Source organism: Neophocaena asiaeorientalis, unplaced genomic scaffold (genome assembly GCF_003031525.2).
Source record: "Neophocaena asiaeorientalis asiaeorientalis breed wild unplaced genomic scaffold, Neophocaena_asiaeorientalis_V1.1 scaffold92, whole genome shotgun sequence".
NCBI classification, from domain to species: Eukaryota; Metazoa; Chordata; class Mammalia; order Artiodactyla; family Phocoenidae; genus Neophocaena; species Neophocaena asiaeorientalis.
In genome coordinates, this window is record NW_020174057.1 from 1303572 (window position 1) to 1317413 (window position 13842).

Sequence of the window (13842 nt, forward strand, 5' to 3'; positions counted from 1 at the left end):
TTTCATATATTTTTAACAGTCACTCTATTGGAGATTTAAAATTTTTCTTTGGATAAATATTTTTAATGTAGGTTATCACTAAAAGCTGTGGTGGGTTGCGGAGAGTTATGTATGAAAGTAATTTTGCAGGCATGTCTGCTGGCCTTCTGGTTCTGCCTTTGTGTAGTATATCCTAAATCTGCCTGCTTCTCTTCATCCTAGTCCAGGCCACCATTATTTGTTGCTTCGAGTACTATACAATAGTCTCCTCCTCCTGTTTCCCTTCTGTTGTTTTCCTATCATATGTTCTCCAGCAGCAACCAGAGTGACGTTTAAAAATTTTTTTAATTTTTGATAATTAATAGATTCAGGGGAAGTTGCAGAGATAGTACGGAGAGGTTGCTTGTACCTTCTCTCAGTACCCCCCCCCCCACTTTTGGTTACACCTTCTGTGACTATAGAACATTGTCAAATGCAGGAAATTAACATTGGAATAAAGCGTGAATATAATTCTATGTCATTTTATCACATGTGTGGATTCATGTAACCACCAGTGCAGTCAGGATAAAGAGCTACTCAGTTGCCACAGAGACCCCTCGCATGCTACCCCTTTATAAGTCGTCCCTGCCTCCTTACCTCCCACTATCCCTGACCCCTCAGAGTGATATTTTTAAAACATGAATCAGATCATATTACCTCCTACTTCAGAGCTACCATAAACTGCTTCCAATCTCAGAGTGAAATTTAGACTTCTGTGGTGACATATAAATCTGCTTCTCTTCTCTGATCTTACTTAATAACACTGTTCCCCCCACAATTATTACTATAGCTACACTTGCTTTCTTTCTGTTTCTCTGATGCAGTGGTTCTCAAAGTGTGACCCCTGGATGAGTAACATCAGCATCACCTGGGAATTTGTTAGAGATGCAAATTTTTGGATTCCATGCCTGACTTAACTGAATCAGGAGGTCTGGGGGTGGGACCCAGAAATCTTGTGTTTTAACAAGTCTTTGAAGGTGATGCTGAAACATGCTAAAGTTTGAGGACCATTGCTCTAATAAGTCAAACTCTTTGCCACATGCTGACTTCTGCAGTAGCTTTTCCCTTTGTCTGGAATATCTTCTAACCCACCACTCACCCATCTTCCTATGACTGGCTCTTTCTTGCATTTATACTTCTGTTGAAAATACCTCTACAGAGAGAACTTTTTTCAATATTCCAGTGTAAAATAGCCACTCATTTATTTTCTACTATATTTCTCTATTTTAATCTTTTGCATATTACCTGTCATTATCTGATATTTTTCTTATTTATTAGTTTCTTATCTTTTTTCCCCTTCAGTAGATTTTATAGTTTCAAAGAGTAGTACCTTGTTTGTATTGTTTACCTCTTCATGCCCAGGGCCTGGAAGAGTGCTTGTCAAATGGTAAGCACACAATAAATATCCCCTGAATAATTGAATGTATTTATGATCTCTGTTTTTTGTTTTGTTTTTTTGCAATATTCCCCAGTACTATAAAGCTATGTTTCTCAGGATAACTTCAGAGAGCAACTAAAACAAATGTCTCTAGGCAGAATATTTATATATTATGATTCCAGATATGAAATATTATAACCTAGAAAGAGAAGATGTTTCTTATAGTTCTAGCCTGTATCCCTGAGTGTTTGTAACTAATTTATATGTTAATGACAGATACCCTCTCCCCATTCATTGTTAAATCATTGTTTGTTTTGCTAGGCTTAGGTTAAGATCCCCAAATCTTTGATCAGCTAGCTATTGCCAAGGAATGTACAGGCACGGGACATGGACTGATGTTCTGCTTTACTAGTTATGCATTTCCCCTACCTCCAGTCTGGTGTTCTACCCAGAGTAGATGACCTAGGCCTTGTGTGATCCTTGAGGGCTCTTTTGCCCCATCCTCCTCCTCTCTGCTCCTTTTAGGCAGCCATTATTAGTCGAGGCGCAAGCCCACTGGCCTTCTTGGCTCATTTTTCATAAGCCCATGCCATGGTCTTTCTTGTTCTGTGGATCTGAACCACCTGGTCCTGCCAGTTGTTCTCTGTGTCTGATAAACCTTTACATGTAGAGGAATCTCCTCATCAGGAAATAATCCTTACTCCTGATTATCAGCTACAAAAGAAGAGCCAGCTGCATGTTAGAGGAAAAGATACTCAGAGAAGCCCACTTCCTTTTAAAATTCCTGCCTGCTACCAGTAAAAACGTAATTCTAATACAAAAGACTGTCAGTCACAGAAGACTTCATGTCCTTAACAGTTACCAAAGCTCTTTGGAGGTGGAAAGGCATCATGAGATTCCCTATAAACATTATAAAACAGGATCTCCCCCATTTAGAATTAAATAATTTTTAAGTATTTTTGTAATGTTTCTGTATGGTTATAGGCCTATGATTTTTTTTAAAAACTCTTTATAGTAAAAAATTCCAAATTTGGGGTAATAAATTTCAGGACTTCTATATTGATCTGTACGTAAGTACTTCTGTTTTATTTACTAACTTGACATACTTTTTTGAATATCTAGCAAGTAGGGATATAACTTACTTCAGGCCAGGATCATGTCTTTTATATTCTGCAGCATGCCTAATCATAAAGACTATATGAGGCAGTCAGTAAACGTAGAATTATGGAAACAATCTTGAGATGTATTAAACGGATCAAAAATCTTTGGGCTATATTAGTCATTTTGTGATTGCTAACCAATTTCGACTATATTAAAAATCGGTAATTAAGTTACTAGATCAATTCCAAATAGTGAAGAATTTTCTGTATTTTTTCATAGAAATTATTTTAATTCTAGTACTTTATATACATAGCTGAAGAAATGAGGTTAAATGTAACGATCTCTATCATAATCTTTTGTTTTGTTTTCTCTCTTGCTTTCTCAATCCTTCTCATGTGATCCTGGATGGAATGATTTTTGGATTCTCTGAACCACAGAGCCTATCGTGAAGAATGGCAGGCCTCCAACCTCTCACAGTATGCATTCCTTCCTCCACCAGTACACAGGGTCCTTCAAGAAGCCTCCATTGCGGAGACCACATAGCGTTATTGGAGGAAGCCTTGGCTCCTTCATGGCAATGCCCAGAAATGGAAGCAGATTAGGTAATTTGTTTTTTAAAAAATTTTCTGACTGTAGCTTATGTCCATAGCTAGGTTTTAGTTGTATGCAAGTCAGCCAGCCTTTATTATCTAGTTTTTTTTGTAAGGTAAAAATCAAGTTGAGAGCAGAAAGATGGAAGGGTCTAGAGAGGCAGTAGTGCTGACACTACAGAGGAATAATATTTGAAAATCTGTCCACCAGGAAGAAAACAAAACCCTTAAGAGGTGGATGCAGGATTTCAAGATGAATAGCAGTTTGAGATGGTCCTTAATTTAGGGTCATACTTAGTAACTCCAGATTATCACCATTTGATAGCTTAGTGTAATAATTAGTATATATGATGATTACCTGAGTTATTCTTACATCACTGTGTCATTTTAAATATCTAGGAAAAATATATATCTGCAAGTTTCTGTATATTTCTCTGGTGTTTTTTGATGGTTTCTTATTTATTTATCATGTTTTGTTTTTTATATAATTTTAAGTATAATTATTTTATAGTCTTATGACATAATTATATTTACTGAAGTTCCTGAGGGTTTTATTCTGCTTCTTGCTTTATCTGCTTACTCTAGCCATAGTAGATTATTTTCTCATGTGTTTTGTTAATTTTAGGAGGATGAGCTTATTATCTACAGGGGGGTTTTGTCTGTGGCTTACACTGGTTCATGAGAGATGATGGTTAAAATTTTCAGAAATTTTGCAAGCTGATTGTTAAACATAGCCATTATTAAAATTTAAATTATATACACGTACAATTAAGTAAACTAAATTAAAAACAAAGGTAATGAATACTCAAAAGTCATTATTTCCTAATTATTTTACTACACTTTACTGTTGTCTATGCTTTGGGGTTTATTTATTTCTATTACATTTCCCAACTGCATGTTCAGTGATGCCATGTGGGTAGCTTGAGGTTGGCCATGAACGGAGTATTTACCCCACAGAAGTTGGAAAACACTTGAAATCAGGGCTTAATTTATTGTTCTCTTGATTGTCTAGACTAGGGGTTGGCAAATTTTTTCTGTAAAGGGCCAGGCAGTAAAAATTTTTGAGGTTTTGTGGGCCATATATGGTCTGTTGCATAATCTTCTTTTTAAAATAATTCTTTAAAGATGCCAAAACCATTTTTAGCTCAGGGCCATACAAAAACAGGTCACATATGCTGATCCTTGGTCTAAACTTAAGAAAGTGACGTTGAAAATGTTAGTAATGCAGATTAAATTTAAAAATGTGTTGTCTGTCTGTAGCTGTTACATTGTGAATTACACAAAAATTGAGCCATTTGAGAAGTAAATATTCTTCAGTTACTCAGAAACTATTACCAGATTCAGAAAAGAAGTTGCTCATACCAGTGACAAATGAGTGAAGTCTTGACGTAAGCCTCCATCATTTCACTTTTGTCTTGTTGACGGAAATGAAAATACCAACTGGTATCCATGTCGGAACTATACTTGGCTCGGTAATGACATGAGCTGTTTCTTGGTTGAGTCAGATTGCTACTCAAGATTTTTGATCTGTGCTAGTCTGAGATTAATATGCTCCTTTGTAGTCCTCATGCAGAAGAGCAGATTTCTTTTTTAAGTCCGCCTTTTACTGAAGATGTAGCTCTTTGAGAGTCTCGTGCCTTTCTAAAGGAGCTCTCGTTTGCAGGTGGGACACCCGAGGCTTCATCTTTTATCTCAGCGTGGCTGCTAAATCCAAGCACATTCTTACCAAAATAAGAAGCCCATCCCAAGAAAGTGACAGAATCAATTTTTGCATAACAACTTTGGACTTTCAGTTCTCTCTTTGTCTTTGCTTCCTAAGTATTAAACATATATTCATGCAAACTTAGCTATACATTTTAAACTATATTTTTATTCAACATTTCCTTGAGGAAGGAAGATTTTTAAATTTTGCTGGAAGTGGAAGGCATGGTTAAATTATCTTTAACATTTTAAAAGTGTGGCAGTAAAGAATGCTTGGCCTCGGATGTATTAAATACCATTGGATTAGGAATTAGTCACCCAATAAATACATTGACTTTCACTGCCATGTTAATATTTTGTTCAGATGGGATAAAATTTGCAGTACGCGGGCCTCTCACTGTTGTGGCCTCTCCCGTTGCGGAGCATAGGCTCCGGACGCGCAGGCTCAGCAGCCATGGCTCACGGGCCCAGCCGCTCTGCGGCACAGGGGATCTTCCCGCACCGGGGCACGAACCCATGTCCCCTGCATCGGCAGGCGGACTCTCAACCACTGCGCCACCAGGGAAGCCCCCCATTTATCTTTTATCCCTATTTAAAAAATATCATAATCCGGGCTTCCCTGGTGGCGCAGTGGTTGGGAGTCCGCCTGCCGGTGCAGGGGACGCGGGTTTGTGCCCCGGTCTGGGAGGGTGCCGCGGGGCGGCGTCCGGAGCCTGTGCTCTGCGGCGGGAGGGGCCGCAGCGGTGAGAGGCCCGCGTACCGAAAACAAAACAAAACAAAAGAAATATCATAATCCACCTTGTAATGTAAGTGTAATATGTTTTGGCCCCCAGTAGATTTCGTGGTACTTGCTTTGTAGTTATGATACAAAGTGATACTCAGTGAATACTTTTTGAATTGTTGTTTTTTAACACAGGGGGGTGGGAAGCTGCATTAGCAGCTGTAAAACAGTTTTTAAAAAGAATATTCAAAGAACCAGTTCATTTGGCTATAGACCCAATACCCATTATTTCATGGAAAGAATACTAAACTAAATAAAAGACCAGGTTTCTATTTTAGGTCTGCCTTTAAGCTCTGTGACCTTTGAAAGTCATTTAACCTTTCAAGGTGTCAGTTTCCAGATCTGGAAAATAAGAGAATTGACTAAAATAATCCTCAAGTGTTATTTTCGGTCTCTAATTTTAATATTCAACTCTTGGTAATAACTTGAATGTTAGTTTTTTAAAATAACTTTTCATAATCTGAGAGCATAAAAGGATTTATACTACTGTTTTAGGACATTTGTTCTAAGTGTGCAGTTTTTATTAACTGCACACCTATGGTACCCAGAATGTAAAAGACTTCTTATGCTATGATTTTTTATGTGTTGGCTGTCTACATCTTACCTGTGGTGATAATAAATGGATATAGTAGAATTTAATACATCTCTTCTAAGATAATGTTTCATTTTCTGATACAGATATTGTTCATGAAAATCTAAAAATGGGATCAGATGGTGAGAGTGACCAAGCTTCTGGGACATCATCTGATGAAGTCCAGTCACCTACGGGTGTTTGTCTTAGAAATCGTATACATAGACGGATCTCAATGGAGGTACCATTTAAAAAATACAAATATGCCTGTGTTTGTGTGTATAAATATATATGTATAAATATGCATATATGTGTGTGTGTATATATATATACATATATATATATGTGTGTGTGTCAAACAGAATAAATGCCTATTTGAAAATGTTGATTAGGGCAGTGACACCTGTAAGAAAGTTGTTTCTTTGCATTAGCAAAAACTAGTCTGTGAATATTATTTTTTTCTAATTATCTACTATACCAAGGCAAGTATACAGTAATTATACTTAAACATTCTGCAAAATACTATGTAGGGTCTCTGTAAGGGATGTGGATTTTCAAAAGTTTCAGAAATCCAGGATGATACATTAAGAAAGTCTTCTTTGTAGAAACAAACAAAAAATATATATATATATATATATTTTTTGGTACACGGGCCTCACTGTTGTGGTCTCTCCCGCTGCGGAGCACAGGCTCCAGATGCTCAGGCTCAGCGGCCATGGCTCATGGGCCCAGCTGCTCCGCGGCATGTGGGATCTTCCCAGACCGGGGCACGAACCCGTGTCCCCTGCATCAGCAGGCGGACTCTCAACCACTGCGTCACCAGGGAAGCCCTGTAGAAAATATTTTAATTATATTTTTGAGATTCATCTAGATACTATAAATTTTATAAATATTTTATTTCAGATTTCAAAAGGTATACATAAAATAAGCACTGGCTTTTTTTTTCTTTATATTATAAATATGGATATCACTTCCTTTATGGTTTTTATACCTACTGATCTCTAGCACATATAAGTTATTTCTCCATGTAAAAGGATGAAGAGCTCATTTCCTTTTCTTTGTCAATGTTATGTATAACCTTGAGGACAGAAGTTGATTATGAATATTATTTCCATATATATTATAGATTAAAATAATTTTCTCCAAAAAATTGAACATGTTTTAAAATAAGAATATTGTTATTTTTTGAGTGCTGTTGAGTTAATGACAATTAGGGTATTTATCCTATTGGTTGATTGTATTTTCACTGATCAAAGATTGCTTCTGAATCAGTTACAGAAAACAGTATCAGTTTCTAAATGGTAAAAATAGCATTTTCAACTACTGAAATCAACTTGATAATCTGTTCATATCACTGTATAAATTATATCACAGTAGTAATAAAAGGGCTTCGCTGGTGGCGCAGTGTTTCAGAATCTGCCTGCCAGTGCAGGGGACACGGGTTCGAGCCCTGGTCTGGGAGGATCCACATGCCGCGGAGCAACTAAGCCCGTGTGCCACAACTACTGAGCCTGTGCTCTAGAGCCTGTGCTCCACAGTAAGAGAAGCCATGGCAATGAGAGAAGCCCACGCACCGCAACGAAGAGTAGCCCCCACTCACCGCAACTAGAGAAAGACTGTGCGCAGCAACAGACCCAATGCAGCCAAAAATAAATAAATAAATTTATTTTAAACAATAGTAATAATAATATTTATTTTTCTTCACCATATATGTGATTTTCTTTATCATATGTTTAAAAATTTTATTTAATATTAGGATCTATATCTGGATTTTCTCATTCTTCCATTGAGCTGTATATTTTTTTTCCCCCAAAGAGACACACTCTTGGTTATGTTTTTTTAGTTGTATAATTTAGTATCTGGAAAGACTTCTTTCTTAACACCCATGCACCCCACATATATACTTATTTGAGAATGTTTCTGGATATTTTCTATTTATTCTTCTAGATAAATTGTAAACATTTTGTTTCGTTCCAAGAATAATGACTGTGATTTGTTTAGGGTTATGTAAAATATAAAACTAATATGGGAGGATTATCATCATTTTATTTCTCTTATCATTTGAGAACATGATATAAATCTATACTTAAGCCATATCTCTCTCAATAAATATGTATACAATTCCTATACATCTCAATTTTGTTTCATGGTTTGGTTACTATTTTGAACAGTAGGGATTTATTTTTTAAGGATTTATGTTTCTTGGTGTGATAATATAGGCAAGATCTCTTTATGTTTCTCGCAATTCACATAATACAGTGAAATAGAAATGCCTTTTATTTACTTCTTCCCATTGGCATAGCAATAATAAAATATTTCAACTGTCTCACTGTGTTGCATGCAAAATCATACAATATCCATTTGGTTATTTAAACCAATTGCATTTTGTGGTAGACTTTGCCTATTCTTACTATGGTATAATAATGTCAAAATTATTTCCATGTTGAATTTATCAGTGAAGGGACTCAGAAATAACTGGGTTGTAGAATACCATTTCTGTTAAACTATATTGTATACTTTTGCTTACAGTAAATAAATACATTGGCATTCAGTATATTATATATAATCAATGGAGGTAACTTTACAATTGCAATAAAACTTTATAGTTATTGATCACTAAGAAATAATATGTTAGAGCCCATGAATCCAAAAGTAAAATGCCCTTGTCTTTTCTGTTTGTGGTTACCTACTAATATCTTTTTTTCCTGCTTTTTTAAAGGATTTAAATAAGCGGTTATCACTGCCTGCAGATATCAGAATACCTGATGGATATCTTGAAAAGTTGCAGATAAACAGTCCACCATTTGATCAACCAATGAGCCGAAGGTCTCGGAGAGCTTCTTTAGTAAGTTTTTAAGTCTACTATACCTGCACCATCAGATCTGGTTGTTTGATTTTCTGGGTATAAACATTTTATATTAATTTTTATATTTAATTGTTGAATAGCTGAAGTTTATTATGTTGCTTTCTGGATTTTGTCATTTTCCCTTCCTAAGGGTTTAAAGATATTATATTGGAGTAGAATTTAAGGTATATTTTATTTTTTGGTAAATTTTACTGATACATGCTAGATGTACAGAATATGTACTAGATACACAGAAAAGTACATAAGCCATAATTGTATAGCTCCATGAATTTTTGTAAAGTTAACATACCTGTGTAACAAGTACCCAGATAAATGAAATTCCAAAAATCCCAGAAAACCTGTCCTGCCACTTCTTTGTTCACTTTCTATCCTCACTTCCTTAACTTTAGCCATTATCCCTGCCTTCTAATGCCAAAGATTAGTTTTACCTATGTTTCCCACTTTTTTTTTCTAGAAAGTGGCAATGTTTCTAAATTTCCACACACATCCACACCTACAGTTTTTTTTGTTTTATTTATTTGTTTATTTATTTATTTATTTATTTATTTTTGGCTCTTTGTTTCTGTGCGAGGGCTTTCTCCAGTTGCGGCAAGTGGGGACCACTCTTCATCATGATGTGCGGGCCTCTCACTATCGCGGCCACTCTTGTTGCGGAGCACAGGCTCCAGACGCGCAGGCTTAGTAGTTGTGGCTCACGGGCCTAGTTGCTCCGCGGCACGTGGGATCCTCCCAGGCCAGGGCTCGAACCCGTATCCCCTGCATTGGCAGGCAGATTCTCAACCACTGCACCACCAGGGAAGCCCTTTCCCACTCTTTTGATTATATTATGTTTATAGTGTTTTAATATCAGGAAAGACTTCTTTATTCTCATTTACATACACATTCTTATTTATTTAAAAAATGCATTTGATATTCTTTTTCTGATTATTCTTAAACTTTTGAACTTTATGTAATTATGAATATACAAATTATTAAAATACATTTTATTGAAATATATAAAAATGTGTATTTATACAAGTTTATATATATAGTATACAATAAATATCCTACCTATTATGTATGTATTATGTATGTACACAATGTGTATCCTTTTGTGATTGACTTGTTCAGTGTTGTGCTTGTTTTTCATTTAGGTTATTGCATGTGGTTATGTAATTCATTTGTTCTTTTTGTTGCATGGTATTCCATTGTGTGAGTATGCTATATTTTATCCAGTCTTCTGTTGATGGACGTTTACATTTGAGTTTTTAGTTTTGGCTATGATCAAATATTGCTTCTATCACTATTCCTGTTCATGTGTTTCGGTTAACATATATAAGCATTTCTGTTGGTTGCATATCTAGGAGTGGAATTGTTGGATCAGATTGTATGCATATATTCAGCTCTTCTAGGTATTGTCAAAATAATTTCTGAAGTGATTATACCATTTTACACTCCCATCACCAGTATATGAGAGTTCTAGTTGCTCTCCATGCAGTTTTTTTTAAAATAAATTTATTTATTTATTCATTTTTGGCTACGTTGGGTCTTTGTTGCTGTGCACAGGCTTTCTCTAGTTGCGGCGAGTGGGGGCTACTCTTTGTTGCAGTGCACGGGCTTCTCATTGCGGTGGCTTCTCTTGTTGCGGAGCACGGGCTCTAGGCACGCAGGCCTCAGTAGTTGTAGCACGTGGGCTCAGTAGTTGTGGCTCGAGGGCTCTAGAGCACAGGCTCGGTGCACAGGCTTAGGCATGTGAGATCTTCCCGGACCAAGGATTGAACCCGTGTCCCGTGCATTGGCAGGTGGATTCTTAACCACTGCATCACCAGGGAAGCCCCTCTCCATTGGATTTTCTGATATTGTTTCTTCTTTTCTAAAAAAAATTTTTTTTAACTTTTCTGGTGAGTGTATAGTGCTGTCTCATTGTGGTTTTATTTTTCATTTTCCTGATGCCTTAAGTTGAACACCTTTCTAATATTTATTGGCCATTTAGATATCCTCTTCTTTGAATTAAGTGTTCAAGTCTGTTATCTCTTCACTCTTGGACTTTCTGCCTTTTTCTTATTGGTTTGTTAGGAATTCTTTGTACATTTTGTATAAAGGACCTTTGTCAGTTACATGTCTTGCAGATGTCTTCTCCCAATCTGTAGCAGTTGACCCAGCACTGCTTATTTTTAAATTTTTATATATATATATATATATATATTTTATAAATTTGTTTATTTATTTTTGGCTGCGTTGGGTGTCTGTTGCTGCACGCGGGCTTTTCACTAGTTGCGGTGAGCGGGGGCTACTCTTCGTTGCGGTGCGCAGCCTTCTCATTGCAGTGGCCTCTCGTGTTGTGGAGCATGGGCTCTAGGCACGTGGACCTCAGTACTTGTGGCTTGCGGCCTCTAGAGTACAGGCTCAGTAGCTGTGGCGCACGGGCTTCGTTGCTCCACAGCATGTGGGATCTTCCCGGACCAGGGCTCGAACCCGTGTCTCCTGCATTGGCAGGCGGATTCTCAACCACTGCGCCACCAGGGAAGCCTAGCACTGCTTATTGAAAGGATAGCTTTCCCCATTGCAGTGTCACCTTTGACATAAATTGAGATGATTGTGTATGTGAGGATCTGTTTGGGATGACTTTAGTTCTATGGTAGAAGTATATATAAAGTGCTATGAGACAATTACAGAGACAGCAAGTAAAATGTCTTTGCACATCACAGACTTATAGTGCTTAAGCTGGCTCTAGAAGGACCGGTAGTTATTTGACATTCACCATTATACAACAACGTTAAAGTGTAATACCAACTTGACTTTGGTATAGGTTTATGATCATCATAATTTCGCATCACTGCTTAAGACATTTTTATTCAAGTAACTTTGTCATTTAATTACCAGCTTGCAAGTATTCTTTGGTTATCAATTTTTATTAAAGATCGGTACTTAAGTTTTGGAGTTAGTAAATATTTCAGATTGGGACTAAAGGTATGGTTTAATCACTGAAGCTATCATCTAAGACCTGTCTTTTTCAGTGTACATGAAATTAAGGAAAACAGTGCCCTCTAATGAATGTTAAGTGACTGGAGTTTTTATTGTGTTGAGTGTTCCTATCTACCTCCCTTGCTTTTTGATCTGAAATGGCTTATAGATTTCAGATTAATCATGCCAGCTCTGTTCTGGTTTCTACTGATTCATCCTTTTCATTATCTATCTACCTTACTAAAGCCATGGTTTCTTTGAAGTATATTAGAAAATTATTCTTCAATACCCTAGGTTTATATGTGAAGGGGAAGGATTAGGGAATGCGTGGAAAGGAGATGGGAAAAGAAAAATATTCTTCACATTTGTTAGAGCTCATGTTTCCATGGATGATATACTCTTTATCTAAAAAAAAATGTTTTTCAAGACAAAATATAAAATTTTGTCTTTCTAAAAGGATAAAACTTTGTTTTTTTTGTTTTCAATAGCAGTATATTATAAGTAGGGTAGTAAAAATAACATAAATCCTTTGTTTGAGTAGGAAATAAGAAACCAGTCAGAGAGTTCATTTCTGGTAGAGAAAGACATAAAATAGGGCTGATTGGTGCTTCTATGAATTTATGATCATCAGCCTCAGTTGGATTCTCAGTATCGCTTGGCTGCCCTATTGTATTTCTCTGGTTAATTCTTCCCCTCTCCCACTACATGACAAAGAAGAGAGAAGCCACTAACCAGAAACCCTCTCGTTTTTTGAATTACACTAATTGTCCTCTTTCCTTTCTTCAATATTGAGGAATTGTCCTTCTTCCTATCCCATCTCCTCAGGATGCTTAGAGTATGTGTTATTCCTATACACTTATGTATAGTCAGTCTCCCTCTCTTGCTGAATCCTTTCTATTGACTTTTTATTTAAATAAGTTTTTTTATTTTAGAGTAGTTATAGATTTACAGAAAAATTTAAAAGATCATATAGAGAGTTCCCATATACCACATACTCAGTTACCCCTGTTATTAACATTTTACATTAGTTTAGTACATTTTTCACAACTAAGGAAACCAATATTGGTACATTACTATTAACTAAACTCCGTACTTTGTTCAAATTTCCCTAGTTTTCCACTAATATCTTTTTTTCCCCAGGATCCCATCCAGAACACATTACATTTAGTCATTCTATCTCATATTAAAGATATTGGTTATTAGATTGGTGAAGTGTTATTTAATATTCATTTATAGTTGATAAGAAATGGAATATTCTAACTCTTAACATACTGAGTTAAACATTAGACTAGTGGAAAAGCCCATAGGCAGATAGTGATTTGTTAGAGCATTGTTGCACTTACAATGATGGCATGCCCCGTGGAAGTTTTGTAAGAGTGTTAAGTGCAGCTTTAGTAGACTAAGTCTATCCATGAAAGTTTGTCTCATTTTATTGAAGTTTAAGTTATACACATTTTAAGAATCTGCCTCTTCCTAAACAATGAGTTTTGGATTCCCCATTCATGACTTTACCAATATATATCATATGTAGTCCTTGTTTCTAAGAACAGGTGAGAAAATAGGGTATCAAGTCCTGATGTCTCTCAGAAATAATAAATATATTATGTGGTGTGGAAGTGAGGTTCAAAGTCCACCCACAACTTAATTTACCTTTGGCGTATTATGGTCAGGGTTAAGGTGGTAGTGTGATGATGATGACAGCACATTTTTGCAAGACAAATGATCAAGTAGAATAGAGATGCTCAGTCTCTTTTCTGCCCCCCACATATCTAAGAACACATTTCTGTCAGTAACAGTAAATCTCACAAGAAGGGAAATGGATGTTTGAAAAATCTCCCTTTGCCCCCAGTGTTTCTTATATACACATTCACTTTTAGAATGGCATCTATAGAA

The 13842-nt window shown here is 36.3% G+C and overlaps 1 protein-coding gene across 2 annotated transcripts in view; it reads left to right on the forward strand.

Annotated features, from left to right (window-relative positions):
* Nucleotides 1-13842, forward strand: part of CDK17 (cyclin dependent kinase 17) — a 96873-nt gene that overhangs the window by 57277 nt on the left and 25754 nt on the right. For both annotated transcript variants that reach the window (XM_024754365.1, XM_024754366.1), the window contains exons 3-5: nucleotides 2935-3099; nucleotides 6248-6381; nucleotides 8860-8985. In XM_024754365.1, coding sequence (XP_024610133.1) covers nucleotides 2935-3099; nucleotides 6248-6381; nucleotides 8860-8985 — 425 coding nt within the window. The remainder of the gene's footprint in view (nucleotides 1-2934; nucleotides 3100-6247; nucleotides 6382-8859; nucleotides 8986-13842) is intronic.